Source organism: Phyllobates terribilis, unplaced genomic scaffold (assembly GCF_046119375.1).
Source record: "Phyllobates terribilis strain yellow unplaced genomic scaffold, ASM4611937v1 Scaffold_9__5_contigs__length_417890890, whole genome shotgun sequence".
In the NCBI taxonomy this organism is placed as follows: Eukaryota; Metazoa; Chordata; class Amphibia; order Anura; family Dendrobatidae; genus Phyllobates; species Phyllobates terribilis.
In genome coordinates, this window is record NW_027362769.1 from 330,796,004 (window position 1) to 330,818,308 (window position 22,305).

The following is a 22,305-nucleotide window of genomic DNA, read 5'->3' on the forward strand; positions in this document are numbered from 1 at the left end:
TTATAAATATATAGCTTTTATTCTGAATATTAAATAGTGTTTTAAATTACAAGCAGTTGGAATCACACTATGCATGAGAATCAAATGTACAGTAAAAATTTTACAAATTAAAAAGAAAAAAAATGTACACCATTTAAAGACCATTATATCTGGAAAATTCATCCAATAAGATCTTGCCATCTACCTTACATACTTGATGTAAATTACAATCGCCGGCCGTCTATAGCCTCATAGACGAGATTGCACATCTATATCTCTTCTGTATATACAGTCGTCGTGCAAGGCAACACAATCTGATCAGCAGGTTCATTGTAATTCAAGTTCGTTTTTCTCTCGGTAAATATAGTCCACAGTCATTATAACGTTTAGAAAGTTGCTGACATTACCTTGAATCGGAAGTCAAAATGGCCCTATTATGGGGGGAGAAAAAAAAAACAAAACCCCACTGAGTATACTTGAGTTAAGGCAATTTACACAAGTGTCGGAGCCTCCAACATTGCCTCCCCCTCCCCATTCAGTGTCGGCGCCTCCAACATTGCCTCCCCCTCCCCATTCAGTGTCGGCGCCTCCAACATAGTCTCCCCCTCCTCATTCAGTGTCGGCGCCTCCAACATTGCCTCCCCCTCCCCATTCAGTGTCGGCGCCTCCAACATAGTCTCCCCCTCCTCATTCAGTGTCGGCGCCTCCAACATCGCCTCCCCCTCCCCATTCAGTGTCTGTGCCGCCAACATCGCCTCCCCCTCCCCATTCAGTGTCAGCGCCTCCAACTTCGCCTCCCCCTCCAGTGTCGGCGCCTCCAACATCGCCGCCCCCTCCTCATTCAGTGTCGGCGCCTCCAACATCGCCGCCCCCTCCCCATTCAGTGTCGGCGCCTCCAACACCGCCTCCCCTTCCCCATTCAGTGTCGGCGCCTCCAACTTCGCCTCCCCCTCCCCATTCAGTGTCAGCGCCTCCAACTTAATCTCCCCCTCCCCATTCAGTGTCGGCGCCTCCAACACCGCCTCCCCTTCCCCATTCAGTGTCGGCGCCTCCAACTTCGCCTCCCCCTCCCCATTCAGTGTCAGCGCCTCCAACTTCATCTCCCCCTCCCCATTCAGTGTCGGCGCCTCCAACATCGCCTCCCCCTTCCCATTCAGTGTTGGCGCCTCCAACATCGCCTACCCCTCCCCATTCAGTGTCGGCGGCTCCAACATCTCCTCCCCCTCCCTATTCAGTGTCTGCGCCTCCAATATCGCCTCCCCATCACCATCCAATGTCCGCACACATACTGGATATTCAGTACAAGGTAGTGCTTTACAGCAGGGATGAAAAATAAAGCCACATGCTTTAATCTCATATTTAGAGCAGGATTTAGGGTACAATAACTATTAGAAATACTGACAGATTGCATTTTGCTTATTACTGTAGGAAATGGGATCAGTGCAGAGATCAGAACCAAATGAGCAACACATTGAGGTACAGTGTTGGGACCGGAAGTGGTACATGTTGTGGACTCAACCCCCCCCCCCCCCCCCCCTTTCCCCATAAGTGTCGAAGGCGCACACGTCTCTATCCTTTCCAATCACCTGGGAAAGTGTATCCATTTGTCTAAATCGTGAACTGTGGAGTGTGAATTAGTGTTAAACGGGGAGTGTGTGTGGGGCGGGGGGAGACTGTCACCGATATCAGCCCGTTCAAATAAACAAATGAGCGGGAGGCACATGTATACGTCGCCTGATTTGGTGGAATAGAGATGAGCACGTTGATATTTGGGTTTGTAAGAAATTATTCAGTAAGAGTTAAATCTATTCACTTAAATTCCCGCTCCTTTTGGGCCTCAGGAGTCCAGTGGGCGGTCCCCATCAGTGATTGACAGCATGTTTAAAGTAGTAACATTTCTAATTTTGATTTTCAACAAACAGTATAAGCAAATGTAAGAAACTTCAGAGAAAAAACCTTGTTCAGCACCGAATTATTCAACTCTGCTCAAATCTGTCTACAGTTCTGCCCACAGTACCAATTCAAATGCCACAATGACCAGTGTTGTTCCTCATGTTCACCCCCCACCCACAACTTATTCTGAAAAGCTACCTAAAAGCGCAGCTACACTAAATGAGCATATAGAAATTGCAATCAATCACTGATCGGCCCGCCCACTAGACCCAAGCCCAAAAAGAGCAAAAATATAAATGAATAGACTGCAAGGTTTACTAATCCCGGACAATCCGGTTATCTATTCCATTCATTAAGACATCCATCTTCCAGAGCAGAGGAACAATACAACTGGTTTAGCTTGTATTTTAGTTGGAAAAAACCTGTGCGTCTCCTACTCTCCAATTTCATGTGGCGTCCACCATAAGCAGCAATCAGTTTCCTGCTGAGACGGGAACAACATATTCTATGAGTATGGGAAATAAATTCATTATAGGTATAGGATTCATTACACCATATATTACCCTGAACACCTTTGTCCATATAGAGTATCTAGAAAGGAACAAACTTTGCTTGATTAGTTTTGGTTTCTTACTATATTTCCATTTATCATTTGTGAAAAAATGAATGGGAAATCAATATATTTATACCTGATGTGCAACCACGTTTTGTATAATATTGAATTTATGCAGTTGTAAAGCTGATATAGTACCCTATCACTACTAATGCAGAGTTAGTTTTGAAGTAGTCCCATTTTATTTTTAACCTATGACAACATCCTGACCAATACGGGGGCCACTATCTGGACCTTCAACCCCTTCCCTGCAGTAATGTCTCCTAATATATGGACTCCGCTCACAACGGAGCGATCTATTCCCTTTCAGTGGGCGGCTAGGATACTTTTTGAACAGTCTATCGTTTTGGGTTTGCAGCTCCCATTCCTACCCATAGGCATCTACATTTACAGACTATGAACAGTCTGATCCTGTAGTTGTATTCCCTCCAATCTATTCCCCCTTAGTAAGGAGCAAATGGGATTATGACAGCAGGATCAGACTACAAAAGGGTTTGTAGTCTGTTACCTCGGAGATACATGTGTCTGCATAAGAGCTGTACTCACAAAACAGAAGGAACTATTTTATACATATTGGCAAAGCTACTTCATTATAAATGTATGTGAGCAATCAAAAAAAACTAAAATTTGGTGCTTTGGTCATGGTTATTATCAGGGACGAGCAATACTATTTGTGCTTTCCCTGGTCCTTCGTCAAGCCCGGTCTTCTCTTCTACACCTGGCATTATCAGCACTAGTCAAAAAATAAAGCTAAAACATCCACAAATAAGCACTGCAATCCACAACAGAAGGGGCAGCAAATTATATACATTATATAAAAAAGACAAAATATACAAAAGCTCGTACTATACCCCGCATAGCAGCAGAGAGAAGACCATCCCAATCGTGGAATAAGTCTGTCAAGTTTATTAAACTGCATGAGTATAAGAAACAAGAAAAAAAGTAAAGTTCAAGTCCGGTATCACACGGAACATGTGTCAAAAATCAGCAATGCAAGTGAGGTGAGACATGTCATATTGGTAAAGAAACAAACCAACAAAAAAGTGGTTCATGTAGTGGATGAACTCCAGTGACCTACAGGAAATGGAAGGGTCAGGGGGATTGGAAATGGGACCCCCACTTTTGTGGCATATTTCCCTCCCCAGAACATGGTCTGTTTGTTTCATAATCAAGGTCGCCTCCATGGTCTTCAGGCCAATTTCTGACCCACCGCTCCTCAAGGGCACCACGAATTCAAGCTCTGCCTCTAAGGAACGGCCACTAGTGGATGATCTATTCATCTGGAACCAAAAGGACCTAATTTTGGAAACTAAGGCAGCAATAAGGCCAAAATTCAGAAACAAGTTTGATTTTTATCCGAAACCTGAAACTTTTGCACCTCACTCCATTTGGTTCTCATGACAATTTTGTACAAAATTATTAGGGAAAAAAAAAAGTGGCAAAATACCCCCAAATAATCGGAAAAGGTGAACTAGACCTATAAAATAAATTCATCTCCTGGCATGTGCGAGTTAGTAAATAATTTGCATTGCGCCACTCCTCTGTTATTCCTCCTGGAAAAGTATAACTAAATTGTGCTACTACTCCCTCTTACAAAAAGTCTGGTCTCTACCCAGTCTGACAACATCCGATCAGTGACGAGATGTAGTGGCACACCCCATTGACAACCCAACAGACAGCTTAGTCATTGGTTTCCTGAAAGACAAACTACGGCACAACACAAGCGGTTAACACCAAGTCATACATGTCAGGAAGAAGACGCCTTTTATGTAGTGCATTAAATCATTGTGTGTCGGATTCGATTCCAGAAACTGTGCAGCATGCAAGAAGAATTAAGACTCAACTAGAGGCTGTAAAATATCCAACCCATTCCTACACCTAGTAGCGGGACCACCGGCGCAGACATGAGCGCGACCGCCGGCGCAGACGGCAGCGCCGTCTGACAAGTCCACATACAACATATACTTCTATAAGATACAGAAAGGAAATCCCAAACCTGAAACCAAGGAAGTATTGCTGAGAAAACAAAAATATACAGCATATAAGACTGCGCTCGCGTCCCAGCAGCAGCTTATTACACAATTTACAATGCAGAGAACACAAACATTCAGACAGATAAAATGTATAACGAGCAGTGTTTCTTCTTAATTAAAAAAAAATTCTGTACAGATATCGATATGCAAGAAACATTACAGTGCAATAATGAGCAATACATAGTGTTTTATAACATCATTGGGCACACGTCACTTATTACATGAGCACAGACACTGGAGATAGATTATATACTGGTATGTACACAGCCTGGAAATTACACACTATTTGGGCACAATAAGATGTGGAGTTCCCAGTCCCGACCTGCAGCGTACGCACTGATACATCTCCGCACAGACAGTAGTAGCACGGGGACCTGGAGCGTGGCTGGAGGTGAAGATTGCACAATAGTCATTTACACCCTCTGTACACGCGACACGCCGTCCCCCAGACCTCCTGTACAGAGATCACAAGATTGCACGTATGTCCTCCGCTTAACGCGTTTTCAGCAGTAGTTCTTCAGGTATGGAGTCAGTCCTTCTCACCATCCTCGCTGCTACCTGTTGATAAAAAAATATTATTTTTTTTTAAAGGAAGATTTATACAATTTTTAAGACCACAGGGTCCAATAGGAATTTCATGTACAATAAGCTCTGGATTCTCTGGGAGATCTATGTCCGGCCCATAGATCTTAACAGTTCGTTTACATATTAAGAAAAATGTGGATTCCTCTACAATAAGACATCGGATCTCAGAGATCAAGGTGTCATTTTATTCAGCTTATGACCTACATGACCATATAGACGTAGGAGGGCTGATCCTACTGACTGATGCGCTTTAATCATTTCATATTTAAAGAGACCCTGACAGGATAGATCGTACTGCCCAAACAACTGCAGCATGAATGACACACCGGGAAAACAGCCGGCCAGGTATTATGTGTCTCGGACAATTAATCCGAAGCCTGTCCCCAGCGAATTCTCCACTCACCACGACAGACAGGTTTATCCCTGGGTGTATACATGGAAAGACCTGTCAGTCTAGGGAAACATGGCCGGGAGAAGGCTGGCCTCTTGGACTAGTAATCTGAGACTTGAATCCTTCAGCCAACTTTTCAAAGTATGTTATCACAGAAACATAAGGCTGCAATAATGCAGCCAAATATCCGGCCCAGGCCGCCCGCGGCCCAGGCCAAATCTCCTTTCAGGTTCCCGTAAAAGTAATCTGGTAAAATGATTAACATTGTTCACTTCAAAGGGTTAAAAGCAACATAAATTGCAATTAATGCAGCACAAGCATCAATGATCTGATGCTCCCCTGGCAAGAGCGCTAAGTTAGTATAGCTGCCGAGGACAGCAGACATATCCCGGTATGGCATATCAATGATCAGCAATATGAAGAAAGAGCGTGCGGAGGAGGGTACAGGAGAGGCGCTGCAGAACCCCTTTGAGCAATGTTCCTCACTGCTGCCTGGCTGAGGGAGATCCCAGGACCGGCTACACACAGCACCTTTTGTGCTAGGAGTTGTGGAACCAGTCATGTGCTCCCTACAGACCTGTTTAACATACAATGCGCACGCTATGACGGCCATTGACCCACAGTGCAGAAACTGGCACACTGGCACGAGAGTTAATAGCACCTGCTAGCTTATGAAAGGAACCTAAAAAATGAATGATACTGGTAAACAGGAGATGAACATCCTCCAGGGTGTTTGTCAGTCTGCAAGATCTTCTGCCTGTTCCTTATGCAAACAGACTTGTAGAAATCTTTTATAGAACACAGGAGATTAATTTCTCTTAACCCTTTCCATTATCGGCTGTGTAAAGTGTAAATCGTTTTGTGAAACTTTTGATGTGTGATGTCAGAAAGTTTGATCGCTGGGGGAGAGGGATGGTCCAAGTGCCAAGACCCCACATTGATCGCTAACACTAAAGCATAGAGCTTTAATCACTTTGATATACTTTCTATGGATCTATGCACTGAAAACTTGGCACCTCAAAACCGAGGGGGCATGAAGCTCAGTTTTAGCAATTAGTAGGGGTCTCGGCACTTGAAGCACGTGTCAATACATCATTCCCCTCCTACGGTAGTAAAACTCCCATTTTATTTTATACCAGCCAAGAAATGAGTCGGCTAGAAGTGATGGTTTTATTCACGGATGTCTAGAAATAGGGCTGCGAGTTCTCCGAACCAGGCAGAAATACAGCAAAATTAAAAGGGAGAGTTGAGCAGAAGCCAGTGGTTCGTACAGCCACATGGTCTCCTTACATCTAGCAGCAGTAAATCATTAACTGCAGCCACAGTCTTCCACCTGCTCCTCTCTCATACCTGCACACATCTGCTTCAATCACACATTAGTTCAATGTCACTTTACGACTAATCTGGAAATTAGAACGTTGGGTGCAGCTGATTTTCTTTTTTGCTACTAAAGTGGTTATCTTATCACTTTCAAGTGCAAACAGCAATTTCTAACGCAGAAAAAATATAAATAATATTTTGTTAACTGGTCAATACATACAGAAATGGTCACTTACCGCCCTGCTCCATATCGGAGTCTGTGAGGTGCGTCAAGGAAAAATTTGCTATGTTTGCTGGAGAAATGGAGAATCTTGAGTAAAAGGGTGCGGGGGCGTGGGTCCAGCTTTGATCGGGACTCCGAGGAGGTGGAGGAGGGGAGAAGTATTTCGATGGATTGACGGACAGTTTGGAGCCAACTGGGTTCGCTGCTGGTTTGTTTATAAAGGCTGGCCCCGAAGATGTGAAGTCGTCTTCCCATTCAAATCCGCCACCTAAGAGGAGAGATATCTTAAGTGTACAGGATTGAGACTGCACACAATGGCATTACAGTAAAGCTTTCACCTCTGTAAAGGCCCCCAAACACAGCTGAACCTACCACTAGATTGTCGGCCAAGTCCAAAGAAAATGGGTATGGGGGCCTCTACTTTCTCCCCGACAGATTATTCGGCATTTTCAATATCAATCTGCCAATCCTTTTTTGTTCTTCATGAAACCAGCTGTCGCCAGAGGAGTACGACTGCCGCTCTCTTGTAGAGAGCACAGCAGCGCTCCTGTGTATGGAGGAGGCAGGAGACAGTCATCGTCCGGCCGACAGCCATCTATTGTGTATGGGGTCCAATTCCTGCTGTGGGTCATGCCGTAAAATCCAGAGGATTCACTATGGATTTTAGGTCTACAGACTGAAGGGGTGAAATCCATAGTGAAAATTCTCACCAGTTCCGCCAAAGAATGAGCCTTCTGTGGGTCTGAAAATTATGTAAAATTCTCATTTCTCTGCCGGGAAAAATTTCTGCTACTTAAAGAAAACATTTTTTTCTAAACCCTGTTCACATATATTGTAATTTGTGGTATGAAATCTATGCCGAAAAACAGTCACGTCCAAAATGGATCTAAAAAGTCTAGTATACACAAACACTGCAAAACGAGAAAGCACCTGGTGCCGAATGTCTCCCAGGAGAATTTTATAAACTAAATTAAGAGGTACTATTGCCAAAGCTCTTACATGTCTTTGAGGAGGCACTAGAAAGGGGCTCCCTACCAGATTCTATGAATGAAGCCATAATAGTTTAAACACTAAAGCCCAGGAAAGATGTCAAAACCTAACTAATAGGCCAATCTCTCTACTCCCAGTGGATATTAAACTACTAGCAAAGGTTTTGGCCAATAGATTGATTAAGGTCATCAGAGAAGTACATGATGACATGGGCAAGTCGGGTGCTCGTCTACATTATGAAATGGTCCTCACCTCTGTCTTCCAGAGTCTGGGATTTCTCCCGCAGGGAATCCTCTCTTTCTCCTTACTTGGTGTATAAAGTGTGGGACATAGAAAAGAAACTTATGGGTATTAAGGGATTCACCAAATACACACCGCTATGGCGTAATCCCAATTTGGATGACTTATGAAAGTTTTCTGATTGGGAGCAAAAAGGGATCTGGGCGATTGATCAATTATTTACAAACTCTGTCCTTAAAAGCTTTCAACAGCTCCAAGAGGAATTCAACTCATCACGTAACATTTTTTACCTAATCCGACACGCTCTCTCCGCTCAATCAGGTCTGATGGATCTGAGCATACAACATCATGCCCCAATAGATATCATTGCTTCTACAGGTCATACAAAGGGTTTAATTTCTACCATATATAAGTGTCTATTGTCATCCCAACAGGATAATCACCTTCTGACAGTTAAAGCTAAATGGGAGGTGGATGTCGGCCCTATATCGATGCAGCAATGGAGAGAGATTCTAGGAACTGTTCTCAAATTATCTCCCCGTGAGACCCAAAGGCTCTCAACTATATTTAATTCACAGAGTATACAAAACTCCAAGCTTCTTACACAAGATAGGGCATTTTGCATCATGGTGATATTCTAGATGTGGGATTGATGAGGCTCGTTTGATGCGGGAATGTCGACAGAGGCCCATTTTGGAATGAGGTCATCTCCTTGATAGAAAGGGTGTATGGAGTGAAATTGTTCACAGATTCCCGTATAGGTATATTGGGAATATTTGAAGATGGAGTGGATCCCTATTCATAGGCATCTCTTGTCTCTTATTTCAAGCACGTAAACTTCTTGCATTTCACTGGTTAGACAACCTCCATCTATGGGAGAACTACAACGAAGGAGAAATAATATAATCTGGTTGAAAAGAGGAGTCTACCATAAAAGTAACTCTATTCGCAAAGATATGGAGTCCTTGGTTGGATACTCCAGGGCTGCCCACGAATCTTCTAATTAGAGATGGCATCGTAAATATTCTATCCCTTGTTAGACTCTTCTCTTCTTCCCCCTTCTACGAATTTTATACTCCGTTACTCTAGAACTGCTCTGAAAATGGTTCTCCCTGGAGTGTTGAAGTTCAGATACTTTGTTTAGGTTTTATACTATGGAATTACTAGGTCATTTATGTTATTTGAGAGATGGAAAATTTGTATTTGGAGTTTTTCATTAAAAATTATTAGATTTAAAAAAAAGTCTAGTATAGATTCGGCAACGGAAAGGTCCAGTACCTTCTTCATCTGTGGAGCTTTCAGAATTGGCAAATCTATATCCAGGAGCAGACGGAGACACTGGACTGCTGTTGCTGGACCTTTGACTGCTGGTGTCCAGAGCTCGAGTTCCTAGTTCTTTGGTTGGGGTTTCCTAATTTAAAGAGAAGTGGAAAGTGAATGGGTGTTAAAGAGGACTTTTCACCAAATGTATCGCGTTGAATTAGACACACTGTGTAATAGTGAATGCAGAGCAGAATAAAACTTAATTTTTGTTCTTAAATTTCGCCTCTTCATTGCAGAAATATTAGCAATCAAGTACGGCACCTAATGAGGGAAAAAAAAAGGTATTAAGTCCAAGTGGGTGTTAGATAGTTTTTACTGGAGGTATGTACTTTTTCCCCTATATGAAGCGGACCAATCATACGCAGGCAGCAAAACAAAGGAAAGATCTTGTCCCCTATTTACTGGGGGTGTGTACTTCTCCCTGTATGACATTGATTAATCAGAAACAGGCAACAACACTCAAAGGAAATAAGAACTTGTCCCCCCTCCCATGGCTTAGACCAAGAGATGCCGATCAGATGTATCATTACATCTCATCTACTGAGAAATCTGCTCTAACCTCCTGCATGAGTCAGTGTGAGGGGAGGGACAGCACAGCTGAGTTTAGCTGTGTCACATGCACACCCTTCTATTAGCTTGCCTCCTCTCATAGCACCGTCACCTCTGCAGCACTGCCCTTCCCCAAACATGGACTGTCTGGAGATGCGTCAGTATCACACTTGTCTGTTGTGCTCAACTAGTAATCACTCTGCAGTGAGTAGGTCAGGGGTCTCATTACAAACACATAGGAGGAGCCCAGAATAGGCAGGTTACACCTGTGTGAGATGTAATGACAGCCCTGATCTCACTGCAGAGAACTTACAAGTTGAGCACAACAGACAGTGTGATTACTGACATCAACGGACATACAGTGTGGAGGTGGAAGGGGAGGAGGGAGAACAGTACAGCAAAGCAGAGAGCTTTGAAAGGAAGAGGTTTTAAGGATTTGTAATGTGACAGCTAACCTCAGTTGTGCTGTCCCTTCTCCACACAGGGACCTTAACGGAAAGGTGTTAAGTCATCTGTGCTTTCTAATCATGCAGGAGGTTAGACCAGGAGGTCAGGGCTGTATTCATACATCTCACACACTGAGAAACCTGTTCTAAGCTATGGAGGGGGCATGTTCTTTTCTGCCTGCTTATGATTGGTCAGCATCTTACAGGGAGAAGAAGTACACGCCCCCAGTGCTGATAACACCCAGGTGAACTTGACTTTTTTTTTTCTAACTCATTTAGGTTTTGATTGCTAATATATCCACAAGGGAGAGGCAAAATTACTAAAAAAAAACAACCCACACCATTTATTTTGCTCTGCAGCCAATATTACATTGGGTGGGGTTCTCTTTAAAGGAGCCAAGCAGCAAAACCCTCTAGTGAACAAGTAGGCAGAGTATATTTAATCTCCAGATTTTAGAAGTAAATTTGCAGGTTGCCGGTAAGCATTTTTCCAACTTGCAACCATTTTTTCATTATATAAGTCTGCCATAAGAAAATGTTGCCAATTCAGACAGGAAATACAATGCAAATTTCCATTAATTAAGAACGCAGAACCACCCAGATTATCGTGTAACCAGCTAGAAAATAATCCAGGACAATAATCTCACGACAAATTATAAGCACGGAAAAAAATGGTTGTATAATAGGATATTGCTGGTCCTGACCATAATAAATAATGGCTGCTGGTTTACCTGATCAAATAGGTAAATTGTAACGTCATCAAAAAAGCTGACCGCTTTTCTGCTCCTTTTCATGTGCTTGTCTGAGGCAAGTTTGCGCACTTTGATCAGGCTTTTTAAGTTTTTCCCATCATCTCTTTCCATGTGCACAACGGGAACAGGATGGATGGTGTCGTCCTCGCTGTCGGAGCTAAAACTGTGAAGGTTGAAGGCTCTTATGTCGTCATCAGAGTCGTCGCTGTTTTCATCCTCTTCATCAGCATCCATGCCGTCCTCAGAGAAGTCGAGCAGGCCAGAGGCGTCAAGCTTTCCAAGGTATTTCCCCTCCATATCAGGCTCTTTAAGTTTCTGCCCTTCATTGTGGCTCAAAAACGGCAGATCTTTGATCGCACTCACCGAGCAGTACACTTCGGAAGGACCAAACGGGTTTACAATTTCCTCATCGTTTTCGGATGTGATGTCATCAGCTGGTAAATTTAGGTCAGAATGGTCTGAAGTCAGAGACAGATTTGCAGCCCAGTCCCCTGGGACAAGGACTTTTCTCTGAAAGCTACTAGTAGTCTCTTCCAATGACGAACTTGTACCCTCCTTTTCAATGGCTTCAGACGCATCGAGCTTCTTCTCCAACTCCGAATCATTATCGGAGAAATAAGCAGAGTCCCGATAGGAATGGTTACTGCCGTTGGCAGGTTTTTGAGTTTCAAAATCAAGTTCCGCGTCATTTTCGACAGCTTCTGATATTATAATAATAGGCGTGGCGAGAGAGGACACATCCGAATTGGTTACAGAATGGCTGGAAGAGCCGTTGACGTGCGAGGTCCACTCTGGTGATTCTAGGTTCTCCGTCTCATAGCCGCTATCAGCGGGTTTGTCAGATGGTATGAATTTGTTCGAATCGTCACTCTCTAAAATATTCTGAACATCTAGCGAGTCGAGAGAGTCGGGTGTTCCTACGGATGGGACCAAGGATGGTGTACAGTTGGACGCAGTATCATCTAACAAGCTGTCTTGACTAGCTACATCAAGTGAAGCAGAAGTTTTTAATAGTGGAGATCCATTAAGATCCCCGTTGACTTGTTCTCCGGATTTTTTAGCATCTATTGTGAACCACTCATCCGTGGGTTCAGGGCAGATTTGACCATTACACGTGTCATCTTTATGAACCTTAGGATCAAAGGATCTGTACAGATCATTGCTCTCTGTACCGGCTTGTGAGTCAATTATGACAAATTCTTCAGCTTGATCTCGGATAACATCCCTGGTTGTGCTTTCAATTTCTTTTTCAGAAAGACGGGGGTCCGTAATGAATTCTTGTAAAAAGTCCTCATTTGCAGCAGAACCAGATTGTTCTATCGGACCCAAGTCCATTATTTGAGCGCTCTCTTTTTTGCCTGTCAACACTTCGCTCGAAAAATTTAGGAAGGAAGTATCGAGCTCGGCCAGAGTCAACTCAATGTCCAAATTACTTCCGTTTTCAAAAATGCTCTTTGACCCAACGTTACTCTGCAACGACTTGGGATGGTCAGACAATAGATTCTTCTCTTGTAAGAAGAAAAAATTGTCTGACAGTTCTTCCAATTCTGCCAATCCCAACCTCGAGTCTGAAATACTGTCAAAGAGGAAAGTGTTTGGATCAAAAAGATGCTGCCCCCCCTTTTTCGAAAAATCTGTCTTTGAACCCGTCAGAGGAGAGTCCTGATCATTTATTATTGAAAAGTCAGAAAGAGACAGTTCGGTTGATTTATTGTCTGATGGATCCAAGCTGGTTACGGCTTTATGGGGTGGATAATCTGGGCGCTCCGAGACATAAAGGTACTCGGGAATACTTGACTTATCGGGTACTTTGGAGCAATTGTTATTTTTACTGGCTCCCGCAGAACTAAGATCGGTCAGTGCAATGAACTGTAGATTATCGTCTTTGCGTTCTTTGTGATCGCTGCGGCTATCAAAGTCCAACCTGCTTTCGCCTTGCTCTTCCAACCGGATGTAATATTCGTTAGATACAGAAGCATTGTGGGAATCGAAAACCGGAACAACCTCGGGTACAGAAAGGGCATAGTCTCTATTAGCTTGCTCAGATTCCAAAATTGATTTCTGAAAAATATCTACAGGCACGGGGAAAAATATGCTATTGTAGTTGACCGTAGTGTCCGAGTCCGGATGACTGTGCTCTTCAAAATGATCCTCTTTGGCTGCCTCCCACACGTACTCAAAGCTCAGGCCCTGGCTGGTTTCAGTCACAGTAAGAACTTCATCCAGTTCACGGCCCAATTCGTCGCCATTGAAGTGCTCCAAGATTGGAAACGCCAGGTTGTTTACTGCAGACGGCCGGCTGTTCGGGTTTGGTTTCAGAGAATTCCAACGTTGCTCGAAGTCCTCTTCACTCTCCTTCTGGCTTTGCATCCGGAGGTACGTCAGTAGTCTGTGGACTTCTTCTGCCGTCAGTCTCTTATCTGGAGGTAGCCAACAAAACTGCAGGACTTCAAACCTTAGGAGAAAAAAGAGACAAAATCAGGATTTACACAGTCAGGAACATATTTCAGTAAAAATTTACAAAACTATATTTTTCATACCAGTAAATTACGTTTTGTTAATGACTTTTTTTGACAATTTTTATGTGGCCAGATGTAAATTTAAAGTGTATTTATCTCTACATTTCACAATACAAACTGCATACATTAAAGGGAACCTGTTATATCCCCAAATGCAGATGTGGTTCTTTCCTGAAGAAGACGTGCCGGTCACTTCGAAACGGGTTGAATAAAAACCACAAGTTAATAAATCTCTTTAAATTGGCGTTTTCAATAAATCAGCAGCCCGGGGGGTGTCCACAAATTCTCCCGATCCTGGTGTTCATCGGTTTTGACAACCTGTGGATCCGCAGCAGCTGACCATCAAACTTAAAACGCTTCATACTACGGATCAGGTTAGCACAATCTGATAAAAAATACCTTTAATGTTGGTTGGATAAGACCCTATTTGCGCTATTTTCCCCCTAGTGTTTTATCCTGAAAATGATTCTCTCTGCAATGTTGGGTTTAGGGAATTGAAGTTGAAATACTTTATTTTTTACACTATGGAATTACTATGTCATTTATGTTATTTAAAAGATGGAAATTTTGTATTTGGAGTTTTTCAATAAAAATTATTTCATTAAAAAAAAAAAAAAAAGTTATCAGCCATCATGTGAATAGGAGACTGGATTATACCACACAGGCTCATTGATTAAGGTATGCAGTTTGTATTGAGAAATAATAATGAAGCGCAGTACATACACCGTGTCACATTTTAATAAATAAAATAATTCTAAAATCTTAAAAGGATATATTTTATATACCGCACAATGTTCAAACTTAAATAAATGAAAAAGGTAAGCATTTAAAGGGGTTGTCCAGGTTTGGGGGTCACTAACTGCAGACTTGTGTATTCCTCAGCGCACTGTCAGGATTCTCCGCTGCCTGACTGCAAGAATAAGATTTGCATACATGCGGTCACCTGCTGACTAAACGTGTGCAGCCACGCTCAATACAAGTGAATTGAGCGAGGCTGGATACGTCTAGTCTGAATGTGGCCGGAAGCACGCAAATCACATATTTGCTGTGACATGACCGCCCTCTCCGGGCAAATCCTGACAGTGCGCTGTGAGGATTCAGAAGTCTGCAGTCACATAGAGTGACTGTAGACTTGAGCCCCAAACCCTTTTAAACTAAAAAGCAGAAATTTTATATTAAAGGCGAATGTCCACCTTTTCCAAAAAAAAAAAACCAAATCAGATTTCTAAAATGTATATTAAAAGTTCTTAGACTGTTGCATCAGCCGTGCTGAAGCGGGGAGCGGCTTCTGGTCTTAAATAGGTGTTTCAAAATATTGCAAAGTCCCCCTTTAATAGTGAGTTTATTGGAAAGTATAACATTTTTAGTACTTTGGAGTGGCAGCAAGAAAAAAAAAAGTAATCAGACGAGACAAAACCTTTAACACTGGGGGGAAAGGTGGAACTTCACTTCAACAAGAGAAGTGCAATGGGAATGACATGGAGCTGCTCCATCAGAACAAGGCTCTTACCATCGGTCTGCATATGGCTGGTCAAGTACAGGTTTAGGAAGTTTAACTTCTTTCTCTTTTAAAACATAGGTTAAGACCTCGTTGTCTGAAAGTTCAGCATAAGGAGTGGCACAGCCATCGAATAGTTCCCACAGAGTTATACCGAGAGACCTAAAGGAAAAAAACAGAAAATTACCATTAATACAATTAGATTTGAAAATCTGGAAGACATTTACGTTAGAGAAAAAAACAGAACTGAGCAGTCAAAGTAAAAAGGGTGGTCTGCTTGAGAATTATTTTATATACATCCTACTAAAGCTGGCTTCACATGTCCAAAAAAACAAACGACCTTGGATTATGGCAAAAGTATGGACCCTTACTAGCGGGACATAAGTGAGGGATGTTCAAAAAAGATAACCAAACCCCTTTAATTACTTTGCAATGCAAAAAACAATACTCAGGCAGACACGTGCTCACTACTGATTTAGTGCTTTACCATTTCTTTACTACATGGCTGTAACACAAAGTTCCTGTGCCTAGATATTGCTTTTAAACACTTATATGGTGTTCCCTGGTTTGCGCCACCTCATTTTAGAGCTTCAACATGTGTCTAAAACAGAAGAAAAGAATCGCTTCAAGTGCACGGCGAATTGTTTAGCCTGTAACACTGCAAATCCCACTCCTGTCTGTGCCCAGGAGTATCTGGGTGGTGGGGCAGAGTTACTGAGTGGGTGCCACCACTGGCATCTGGTGGATATCGGAAAGGAAATTAAAAATAAAACACACCAGGACAAGGGTATACAACAGCAATATCTAGACATTAGCATTTTTCTTTTTTTAAATGGTTCCAATTAAAAAAAACAAAAACAGACTTGGTGTCATCTACTAGTAAATTAATATTCCTTAAAGAGATATCCCTTTAAACTTCATTACATTGCTTTAAGTCAGGACCTACCATATATTGCTGGCACGGGTTTGATCTGCAACTATTACCCTTTCTTGAAACAAAGTTACTAGCTCCGGCGCCGTCCATCGCACTGGGATACATTTCTCTTCAGACGTCTCCATGTAGTCTTCCTACAAAAGAAAGGAAGAAAAGATTAAAAAAAATAGTAAAAATAAAACCCTTTATAGCAAGCAGAGGTAGTAGTACAGATCTTATTTGCATTGTATGGGGCAGACATACTTGCAGATGAGACCCTTTATTTTGTCCATTCACACAGTACAGTCCATAGAGCCAAGCTGTCTGCAGAAACATGCGGTCTCAGCATTAGGGAGTTGCTGCCACCTAGTGGTGAGACATTAAACTACACCACATTCAAATTAAATCCAGATAAAATACACACCTAGAGAACTTTTCCCGAAAAATTCTCCCTGTATATAGGTAAAGCAGCAAGCTCCCATAACACACCTATGTAACAATATGCAGATTGGCCCATTCACATCAAGCTTTTGCTTAAGGAGTGACGGGGGGGAAGCTATTGATATAAAAAGCTCTAGTCTCCCTGGAAAACAGCTCCGGCTCCAATGGTCTCTGCCAGACCAGAAGTGATCACATCACAACCACCTGACCACCGATTGGCAGCAGGGCTGAGACGCTGGTGGTCAGACAGCCTGGAGAGAACTCTGCTGTCCACCTTTTCTGTAAGCAACCAGAAGTGGAGTTTGCTGCAGATTTTCTTTGGAGGCCAAGAAGTGTTTTTCGGCCATTGTCTGGCCAGTTTATATCAGTAGAGCATAGACACAAAGCCGTGGCATAGTGGCCGACCATAGTCCATACTACACTTATTTTTATAGCAATTGGTGCAGATTCTGCTGTATGACATCTGTCTCACACATTAAATGTAAACTTTACAAGCCATTTCTGGCACACCCATGAAGCCGATACCACTATACCCCATGGGTGACACATATCACTTATGTAGTCAGACAAGATTAGATAGAATTGGGGACAAAGCTGGTAATGCTGTAATATACCAGTCACCACTATTGGATGTAAGTGTCCAGCAGTGGCCACAGTCAGGATGGAAACCCAGACATCCGCCACCATTAGGAGCCACTAAACAAATATATAGTCCAACAAACAGGATGCAGATGCATATCGAACACGGAGAAAAAACACCCTTTTGGGGTTTGACTTGCAAATAAAAAGGCTTGTGGCAGAATTAAAGCATACCCCAGAAGAAAGTGCTATTTTTGGCATATATCATAAGCATTACTTAGCTATTGAAGCCTCTGTTGCTCTTCTACCATTTTTTCTTTATGTACAGGGGGGCAGCAGTCTACATGTGCACGCTACAGATGAGCATACTGATTCGCAGAGACTTGGCCCAATGGTCACATCAGCCGCCCGTTCCTCCTACCTGCTGGCATCCATAGTGCCTCCTCTAATCAGTAGCCCTGGCACATAGTTATCAGAAGAGGTGCAGCCTAACAGGTAGGAGGCAGATCACACAGCTTCATTCTGAAGGCTGCTGAACCAGGGTCCTGCAAATGTATATGCTCCGCTCTAGTGACTTCTGCGGCCGATCAGCAGCCACAGTGAGCGTGTAGACTGGCCGGGAGCAGCAGAACAGTGGCAGCGGTCTCCACAAGTAATACAGGCACACTGAGCTGCTCAATATGTCCGTATTCATGAATGTGTGATTTGAGCATTTCCATGGTGCATTATTGATGATCCTTTAGATGGTGCCGTTTACTCGCAGCCTTTAGTGGATACAATCATCCAATATTGGAATAGTAATGACTGAGGTGCATCAGAGGGAATCCAGACGCATGCCGTCCTTACATACCTTATACCTACTGAACCCTATGCCGTAGTCGCCGATTTTCACTGTTAAGTCAGATGTCACAAAGCAGTTTCGTAAAGCCAGATCACTGAAAAACAAAAAGGGGTCAAAGAAATGAGATCTGGGAGAAAAAAAACCCAATATCAATATATTGCAGGCCAGTAATGGAAAAGGCAGTCGCGGACACAATCTGGGCCGTTATATCTGTATCTTTCAGCACAACATCAGTGCAAGTAAATATTCCTAAGAAATTCTTCACCCACAGGATATTCTAGACACGCTAAACCTAAACCACACAGCGAGGCTCAGCAGAGCATTCAGGTGCGGGATTTAACCTTTTCATTTTGCAAAAATACATGAGCCAGGAAATAGCATTGTGATCTCCTCCTCACCAGAGCCAGTGATCCGCTGCTCCGATCCCCGTCCATACGGCTAGACACAACAAACTAACCATAAAGACGCTCAGAAACACACCATGGGCGACACACCGACCTTGCCTAAAGGGGTTACCCTATCTGGACATTAGCTTATAGGGCACACAACTGCATAGACATTGGATTGGTGGGGAAGAACTACCTGTCAGGGTCTAAGAAGGCAGCGAAAACCCCTACAATAGAAATGTAGTAATGGCAATATGGCGGTGCATGTGTGCTCAATGAGGAAATTGTAATAAGCAGCTGCCAGACATTCCTGGCAGCAGCTCGTCTCACTTGAGAACAAGTGATTGGTCATGTTAAAATGTAAAAAGGATCTAGACACAGCAGACACTTTTTTTTTTTATTTAAATGCGTGTATTTTTTTTGGGGGGGGGGGGGCAAAAATTTGTATTTGTGCACTGCCTTCAACCTGTCCATTGCTGGCTGTAGGAGGAGTTAACAGAGAATCCATCAGTGAGCTGTTAAGTTTATAACTCATATCTTCCTTTTTCTGAGCTCCCCTCAGTCCATTTATGACCTTATGAAAGAAAGTTGGTGGAAGAGAAGAGTTATAGACTCCCATCACTGACAGATTCTCAGATAACCTCCTGCAGCCAGACATAGACCGTGCAATACAGAGGCTATAGAAGGCAACATTTTTAATGACACCCATTTGTCAAAAACCATTTTTATCCCAAAATACATGCATTTCAGTAAAAAAAAAACAAATGCTCCCAAAAAGGTGTCCATATCCTTTAAAAATGCTCAAGTCTTTCCCCGTCTATAATTAGGGGAGAGTCAGAATTCCTCAAACTCCTAATGCTTGGCTGGTAGGCCATTTTTCCTAAAGCTTGGCCAAAACAGGTTTACCCAGCAAAAAATACTGTGCATGACTGCGCTGGGTGAGGGATACGGGGAATCCGGAGAGGCTGCAATCATTTACCACCAACAACAAAATCACTGATGCTGGAGATCTGCCTGTAACTCAGACAGCACCAGGATAATGTTGCTGGAAGTAGACGGGATGGGAGCGCTCACATGTGCATGGACTGCGCCCACCGGGCAGCACGTTATTACACACCATGAATGCACAGAAAAGAGGTGGCACAATGGCCCTGCCATCAATGGACCCGGGACAGACCGCTATGTGGGAAACAACAAGGAAGGGTCTGATCTCACAAAAGTTTTTACTTTGATTCAAAATCTAAAAAAAAAAACCTTACAAGCCTCTGATCCGGCCCTACCACATTACTGCACAGCTCGTGCACTAAATCACCAAATACCAAATCACATCACTAATGGGCCGTAACTAGAAACCGCACTGATAAAGGAAATGTGCACTATAGTCAGGGGTTAGGACGGAGGGTGAGGACAGGAGCCGCCATCCCTCACATTTTCTCCTACAAAACCAGTTTTAGCCTAGGAGACCATAGTGATATTTTGTCTCCAGCAGGCCGTGGGACATTTTGTGGTCTCATTGTTTTTTTTAAGGCTGTGTGCACACAGGCCATCAAACACAATGAGTTTTGCAGTGGAAACCGTTCAAGTAAACTCTCCTCCTTAAGGCTGTGCTTATACCAGACATGTCAAACTCTGATCATGGGCAAAACCTGGTCTTCAGGGTGGTTGTATATGGCCCGCAACACCAGAACCACCAGGCCTGTGTGGGGCCCGCAACACCAGAACCACCAGGCCTGTGTGGGGCCCGCAACACCAGAACCACCAGGCCTGTGTGGGGCCCACTACACTGCACGGAGGCCTGTGTGGGGCCCATTATTCAGTACGGAGGCCTGTGTGGGGCCCCTTATTCTGTATGGAGGCCTGTGTGGGGCCCATTATTCTGCATGGAGGACTATATGGGTCCATTATACTGTATGGAGGACCCAAGAGCGACAACTACCCAGTATACGGAGCTGTGCTGCTGCGGCTCTGCACACTGGACATCTGGATGATTGGTGGGGATAATGGCTACTGATCTAAAACGAGAGGTGAACTAAAATATAAGTTAATACAAGAGTTAGGATCCATCCCGATTGCGTACATCTTGTCGTGTTGGCATGGCGTTTACTCTCTATTGATCAAAATAGTGTCAACTAAGCACCCTATACTATTAACTTGTACTATTAATTTACAAACGGCCGGTTATTTGCTCATTTCCTCGGTTTTCTCTTTAAATCTGTGTAGTATGAACCCAATAACCCACTGGTGGAGAGAACTCAGACTTTCGACCAATTCAGATGTAAAACGAGTCTCTGATGTAAAGCGTTAATTGATCAATCTGCAGATGGTGCTGGCACAGTCCCTGTAAGCGGAGAAGCTGATGAGCCTCGGCCTGGCTTACACTGAATGTATCCCCGCTGCTGATGTACATATGATCCACATCTAGGGGACCTACTCATACAACTAAATGATACTAGTCTTCACTACGAGGATATGTTTTTTTTTACATATTAGATCACATATACTTCTCTAATCATTTAGATCTGATCGTTGAGGTAAATCCTTATACACAGAAGTGCATCTCAAGGCCATGGTATATGTAGGCATCATTTCTGGTTTTAAAGAACACACTTATGACTGCATATATCTTTGGTGTGCTGATACAAAAAAAGGTGCTCCTGGTGAACATGCTGTTCCTTGACCGAGATGCCCAGAGCTTGGTCTAGACGGCATGTGGGACTTATTAAATCAAGAGGTCAGGAAAGCCACTCCAAACCGAGTGTCATATGTCAGCCATTTGTAAAGAATGGTAACAAGTGCTGTCTCAGGCCACAGATTAGGTATCCGCACACTGATGAGCGCCATGCTGATATAATCCATACCAGGATAAGTGATGGAAGAGCAGAAGGAGCCGCAGTAACTCCCAGCTGCTCCTCTTCAGAGGAAACCAAAGACCCACACTGGTGACCTGCGGAGATCCTGCTATACAGCCCCAACGTCGGCTGAACCCCCTGTCCTCATGAGGTGGCCGTAGTTTACAAGCACATAGATGAATGCCAACTTCTGCTGTAAAACTGCAGCATGGATATTTCTTCTTCTTTTGCGCACCAGATACAATTGCAATAATTCATTAACACTATAGAATTTTCCAAACAGCCAATGCAGGAGACTGAGGGATCCCATAAGCACCGCAGCATTGTGCCACCTAGTCCTTGGCCAAAGCAGACATTGGCTTGTCACAAATCACAGCATTAAGTAGCATAGAGGAAGTGACCGATTCACTTATAAGTGTAACTATTACGGTGTAAGACTTTTTATATGTTATAGGCGCCATATAGTATTGCTGACTGGTGAGAGCCCAGGTCCAGAGAGCCCCACTGGTCACAACACCGCTCTGAAGTGAACGGCTCCTGCATGATGTATGTAATGTATGTATGTGATCCATACACAGCTCTGTGATAGTAAATATACAGACCCATAGACTTACTAATGAACCCGTACACCGCAAAACGTCACAGCGGCGTTCTGACTGATCAGTAGGGTTCTATCTACCAGATACCCCGCCGATCAGCAACACTATGCCGAGCCTAGAATACATAGAAAGTATTATAACAGGATAGTTACACCTTAAAGTGGTACACTAAGTTAATAAAGCCAATGTCATATACACTACTATGGACTATTCTTCTAGGATGGTCTTCTGATCAGAAGCTTTCAGTCCTAGTAGAATCCATTACATAGGGCGCCTCTTGTATCGGCAGACTCCTCCACCCGTCCCACATAACACAGGGAGACCGATTCAATTAGACAGACAG

At 43.4% G+C, this 22,305-nt stretch overlaps 1 protein-coding gene across 2 annotated transcripts in view; it reads right to left on the reverse strand.

Annotated features, from left to right (window-relative positions):
- Positions 1-22,305, reverse strand: part of LMTK2 (lemur tyrosine kinase 2) — a 72,563-nt gene continuing 50,258 nt past the window's right edge. For both annotated transcript variants that reach the window (XM_073647994.1, XM_073647993.1), the window contains exons 8-14: positions 18,138-18,222; positions 16,301-16,422; positions 15,367-15,516; positions 11,317-13,792; positions 9,546-9,678; positions 7,051-7,305; positions 1-5,076 (exon numbers count right to left, since the gene is read on the reverse strand). In XM_073647994.1, coding sequence (XP_073504095.1) covers positions 5,048-5,076; positions 7,051-7,305; positions 9,546-9,678; positions 11,317-13,792; positions 15,367-15,516; positions 16,301-16,422; positions 18,138-18,222 — 3,250 coding nt within the window. In that variant the 3' untranslated portion in view covers positions 1-5,047. The remainder of the gene's footprint in view (positions 5,077-7,050; positions 7,306-9,545; positions 9,679-11,316; positions 13,793-15,366; positions 15,517-16,300; positions 16,423-18,137; positions 18,223-22,305) is intronic.